Source organism: Herpailurus yagouaroundi, unplaced genomic scaffold (assembly GCF_014898765.1).
Source record: "Herpailurus yagouaroundi ecotype Mexico unplaced genomic scaffold, PumYag 28, whole genome shotgun sequence".
NCBI classification, from domain to species: domain Eukaryota; kingdom Metazoa; phylum Chordata; class Mammalia; order Carnivora; family Felidae; genus Herpailurus; species Herpailurus yagouaroundi.
In genome coordinates this window covers 12,632,456-12,638,455 of record NW_024412376.1, presented here as the reverse complement: position 1 = coordinate 12,638,455, position 6,000 = coordinate 12,632,456, and the positions used below count along the sequence as shown (strand labels likewise).

Below are 6,000 nucleotides of genomic sequence, written 5' to 3'. Positions count from 1 at the left end.
GAAGAAATCGCTCTCAGGGTCTCCAATGTCATCTATTCAACTATTTTCAGGTGTGGTATCAGCCTACCGACGGCGTATGTTTCAGTACTAGCTGTGAGAATAGAATGATGTAGAAACAGAGGAGCATTTACACGTTCCAGAGAGCGAAATGCGCCTAATGTCTCCTGCCCGACCCGAGCCCCTCAGCCGCCGTCCTGCCCACTGCCCACGACTGCCTTCAGGGACTACAAGTCCCGTCATGCAACGAGGGAGCGCCGAGAGCTCGGCGACCTGCCCCGCCCCGCCCCGGCTCCGCCCCCTCCCCGCCCCTCCCTCCCGCAGCCCCCTCCCGCCCGGCCAGCCCCGAAGAGTTGCCCGGTGGCCGAGGCAGACGGAAGCCGAGGGAGAGTCTCGGCAGCAGCAGGATGGGGGATTCCAAAGTGAAAGTGGCTGTGCGGATCCGGCCCATGAACCGGAGAGGTGAGAGCCGAGCCCGCCCGGGGCCGCCACGGTGGAGGCGGCAGGTGCCTGGCGCGCCCTTCCCTCACCCGCGGCCGCCGTGTGGGGTCCGGCCGGCCCCGCCCCTGCAGTCCGCGACCAAGCGAGAGGGCGGCCGGCGCACCCCGAATCCTTGTCTCCCCGCGCCCGCCCGTCCTGCGCGGGGACGCCCCTCCCCTCGCCCGCACCGCGGCCGGGACGCGGCGGGCCCCACGTCCCGGTCCGCTGCCCCTTCCGCCGGCGCGCCCGCCCCGCCCCGGCGCCCTTTCGCCCTCACGCCTCTCCTGCCCTTGCGGGAGGGCGCTCTGGTCCTTCGCCCCGGGCTCGTTTCCTCCTTCCCCCGCCCCTACTCCTCGCCCGTGCACCGACGCGTCCCCTGCTTTTTCCCTGCCAGCTGTCAGAGTGGCCCCCGCCCCTCGGTCGTCACCCCTCCACCCTGGCCGGGACGGCCAGGCACCCCGAGGCCCCACGTCTCCGGCCCAGTCACCTCAACCCTGCACTTTTGTGGTCCGCGGCAGGAAAAAATGGCAGGGAATTTGGTTTACTCTTGAGAAAGCACTCAAGTGCAAAAATTCCTCGTCTTGATTTTTCATTCTATACGTTTAACTGGGCGGTCATAAAGAATTGTAAAAACTTTGAAGTGAGAAGAGATGCCCTTCCATCCCCCGCTTTTTTGACTGTTGAGATAGTTTTGTTTTTGCTTGAAGTCATATTCGTCATCTCTCAACAATAAATAGTTTAAGTGCCAAGATTCTTGTGAAATTGTATCTTTCAGACATTCTCTCAATTCTGCAGGGAGGGTAGAGAAAGCAGATAAACCGAGTACATTTTAAATCCTCTTTAGACTGTCGAATGGAGTGAAGAGTACCGCGAGGAGGTGGGCTGGGTCTTGGCTTTAATGCTTAAGCAGCAGCGTGACTGAGCAAGGAACTTTAAATGAGATATTTGAAAACACTTTCTGTACAAGGCTATGTTATTGAGATCACTGTTATAATCCCAGGAGATGACTTTTCAATTGATAAGACTCTTTTTGCAGCTTCTGTGTTCATATTCAAGTGTTAAGTCTATGTAGAAATCACGAGTTTTCCAATTTTCCTTTTCTCTGCTGTCTTTTGTATATATTGAGATATACAGATCAGCCAGTTGACGGTCTGTTTTGTTGGTTTGTCCTTCTTTTCCAAGTTGGTTTATGTCTTCCCTAGGAGTCAGATCTTCCCAAAAGATCATTTCTTTTGGCGTTGCTAGGTCAGTGTAAGGCTGTCATGTGACCTAGGAGAGTTTTGTTTTTTTTTCTCCTTCCCCTAAGAATTTAAACTAGTGCACATTTTGGGTCTTCAGTCTTTCCTTTGACAAAATCAAAGGGTCTTAGATGAACTCTGAAAGTTTTCAGAAGCTTTTGTTCTTAGGTGCTCAGGCATCTTTATTCAAGTTTATTACCATTACAATGATTTTAAAAAAGTGAAAAAGCAGGCCATATAAAACACAACTTTATCTGGAACTTGATTCTGAAAGGATGATTTCAGCACATTCTTAAAATTTCCTTTTCACAAAAAACTTGGAAATGTCAGTGCTAAAAAGATGTAGCTAATCATCACAAAAGACCTATCTCAGATCATTAGAATCCTACCCTCGTCCCCTCCCCACATGAATTTGTTTTTAAACATTTTTTAAATGTTTTTTTAAATTTATTTTTGAGAGAGAGACAGAGCATGAGTGGGGGAGGGGCAGGGAACAAGAGGGAAACAGAATTTGAAGCAGCAGTTATTTTTTTTTAAGTTTATTTATTTATTTTAAGTGAGAGAGAAGAAGGGAGAGCAGGGGAGAGGCAGAGAGAGAGGAGAGAATCCCAAGCAGGCTCCACGCTGCGAGTGCAGAGCCTGACATGGGGCTTGATCTCAGAGAACTGTGAGATCATTACCTGAGCCTAAATCAAGTCAGATGCTTAACTGACTGAGCCACCCAGGCGCCCCATGAATTTCAGTTTTTGAGGGAAGGTACTATATAAATTGTCATTAATTAGATTATAATAATTGTATCAGAGTGCCCAGGGACACATAGAATACTAATTTTCACTGTGGAATGGATATTAGCTGTTCCTTTGGTTGAACTCATTTTAAAATTAAGGTTTGGGGTGCCTGGGTGTCTCAGTGGGTTGAGTGTCTGATTCTTGATTTCAGCTTAGGTTATGATCTCGTGGTCATGGGATCGAGTCCCATATGGGGCTCCACACTGGGTGCAGAGCCTGCTTGGGATTCTTTCTCACTCCCTCTACCCCTGCTTGTGCTATCTCTAAAAACAAACAACCCGCCCCCCCCCCCCCCCAAAAATATTTAAAATTAAGGTTTATACATAGATTCATTACTCCATAAATAGAAGTGCATTATTTTGGTAACTGCTTCCCCCTTCATTTAGTGCCATCTCTTACCTAGCCTTGTTATTTCCTGAATGCATATGGACTTCTTTTTTCTGTAATTACCACAGATAATTAAGATTGGTTCTATTTCTGTTTTGTCATGAAGTAGTCATTTACATAAATCTAGAAGTTATGGAATTCAGTGTATTATTATTGTGAAGCCAGTGATTTTTTTTTTTTTTTAACATTTCATTTTTAACTAATCCCACTCCCAGCTTGGGGCTCGAACTCACAACCCCAACATCAAGAGTTGCATGCTCCACCGACTGAGGCAGCCAGGCACCCCTAAAGCCAGTGATTTTTAAACTGCTATCTAGAATTTGTTTAAAAAGACTACAATGGAACTATATTCCTTTCCAGGAATTTTGAGAAGAATCATATTACTTTCTCTAATCATTACTTCTGTGAAAATTAGTGTATTAAGTAGTAGTATATGATTATGACAAATAGTAAACTTTTAGTCATACTGTTTCTCTCATAGCATATTAGTTCAGGAAGCAACCTCAGATATCACTCCTCACAAATAAGATTGAGATGAGAATGGGTTACAAGGATGTTTTACTGTGTAGTTTCTGATGTTTGGACTCATCGGCTACTTTTTGAGGAAAATTGAAATTTGCAGGAAGCTTCTAACATACCATTAAGATCTTCATGTGGTTCAGTATCTGCTAAGGTGTTAAGGTAGTTAGTTGGCTTATTATTTAACATTTATCATGGAAGTAAGCGTTTCAGTCTTTTTTTTGCTAAATTATACGTGGGTTTGGGTATATGTAAATATACCCAATATAAAAAATTATATGTAATTTTACCTAGTTTTAACATTACAACTTCTGTTTTGCTTTTCTTCATCTGAAATATGAACTCAAACGAGCTGAAGAAAAGCTGTAAACCTGTTTTGTCATGCTATCTTGAAGTTCTATTTGCAGATACTGTTTGGTTTTTCATGTTCTTTTTCAGACGTGGACAACTCACCACGTAACTCTGGTTGTGTTCTTCCACTGTAAGGAACACCCATTCATACATTATTAACCAGTATAATTATTAAATGAACCGAAAGGTTTACAAGCATAATTGATGGCACTAGGTAGATCAGTGGCACTCTCCTATTCAGGAATTTGATGTTTTATGACTTCAGATGGTTTAAAAAATATTTAGTATTTACTCAATGCCTGCCAGATGTCTAGCTTATATTAGATAGTATGGGATCTTACTGCCTTTTTGCAAGAGGTTTCCCATATTTAAATATGTGTAAAATCAATTACCAAAATAAATAAATTTACACCAAAAGTGTTTGGAAAATACCTTTGCTATCTATCTGGTCTAAGGTAGTGAAACCAAAAATTACATTAGATGTTTAGCTAGAGAGAAGAGTAGTGAAATGGGTTATTTCAGTTGTTAGGAAACATGGATAATAAATTTATTTCAACAGGTATTTCTCAAGGGTTTACTTTGCACTTTATAGTACTTAATTCAGTGAAAGGCTCAAAGACACAAAGAAGAATGTACTGATAGAAGTCAGTGCTTAAGGAAATCATAGTCTAGTATCTCAGTGGAAAAATTGTTATGTATCTATTAAGAATTATGACAATGGACATCATTTAACAAGGAAGACTTTTCTATGTTAGCAGAAAAACCAGAATGTAAAACAGAATGTGTAACTGTAAGGTTGAATTTGCTGTTAATTTTATTACTGTATAAAAATGTAAACAGGGATGGGCAAGGGCTAGAAAGAAACATGAAAAAATGAGGTTGCTTATTCTTGTTGGGAGAATCTTAACATCCTAAAAACTCTTAGTGTTGACTAGTATTGTAATATTCAGTTTTTTAAAATGTGCTTCATGGTTCACGCTCATGAGGAAATGGCCGTCCCGTGAAAAGATAAGATTAAAAGGTAAACAAGCACCTATCGCAGATTGCCAGGTGAGTGATCTGGCAATACTGGAATTCAGAGGAGTGAAAGGTCCCTGGAAGCCTGGTGATCAGGGAAGGCTTCTCTGGGGAGGGAGAACCTTGGTTAGACTTAGAGGGAGGAAGCTTATGATCGGAATGGGTGCGTGGTAGGAGGGGAGGAGAGAGCGTTGGGTCTTTGAGGAGGAAGTGTGGCCTGAGAGCAAAGGCACAGAAACAGGAATGAACCAGGCAAGTTTAGGCGGCAGAGACAGATAAGCCTGCCAGAAGGATGAGATTAGAAAGGTAGGGTGGAATTGCAGGGAGCCCTTAGTGCTGGCTCGGCCCAGAAGTCTGGGTTAGGGTGGCTGGTCCATGTGCTCTCTTTAGCTCTGTAGAACTTCGCATGGATCTCGGACACAGCATGGAGAAGGAAGACTGCCAGGTCTCAGAGCAGGATCAAAAGCCTGGGTAGATGCCTGATTCAGGGCACAGCTGGGCAACATTTAAGAGCGGGTTGTGAAAATGAAGCCATCTGAATAGGAAGAGTAAGGAGGCTGGTGAAAACTTAGGTAAGCAGTCATGACTCAGAAGACAAGGTGAAACTACAAGGTGAAACTGAGGAAGTAGGAAGCTTAGAGAACATGCTGACAGTCTGGGAAGACACACGTGATCCTTAGGAAATGAAGGGGCAGGGTAGCAAGGAGATTCTGATACAGGAAGGTGGTTTTGACCCTCAGGACATTGGTGGGCTCAGAGAGATGACTGATACTGGAGTTGAGGAGGGCTGTGGATGGAAATTTCTGACATACTTTCTAAAACAGAAGATCCTTGTTTTCTAGCATCTGCTTGATATGCTAATGGAGAATGAGACACACAACTCTTACAACATTGTTTTGTTTCTGCTGTCTACTCAGTGACTGACATTGGGATTTATACATACAGGGCCACAGGCTTTTGGAGAAGAAAGTACAAGTTTACATGATAAAATAAAATAAAAACTTGTTTGAGTTGGCATTTACTTTTATCCCCTCACCTCCATAAAACAATGACTAATGTCCAACTTTTCCAGTCCTTAAGCTCTGAAGATGGAGGATACTACTGACAAAACTATTCATTAAGCAGATGAATGGAGATGCTTATTGAGTGGAAATGGATTATTATTGATTGATCTCTTGGCTTGCTGATCAGGTTTCCCTTGTGTTCAATAGAACATATTAAAA

The 6,000-nt window shown here is 43.6% G+C and overlaps 1 protein-coding gene across 1 annotated transcript in view; it reads left to right on the top strand.

The window, feature by feature from the left end:
- Nucleotides 1-313: 313 nt before the first annotated feature.
- Nucleotides 314-6,000, top strand: part of KIF13B (kinesin family member 13B) — a 209,443-nt gene continuing 203,756 nt past the window's right edge. The window contains exon 1 of the mRNA XM_040467565.1: nt 314-459. Coding sequence (XP_040323499.1) covers nt 405-459 — 55 coding nt within the window. The 5' untranslated portion in view covers nt 314-404. The remainder of the gene's footprint in view (nt 460-6,000) is intronic.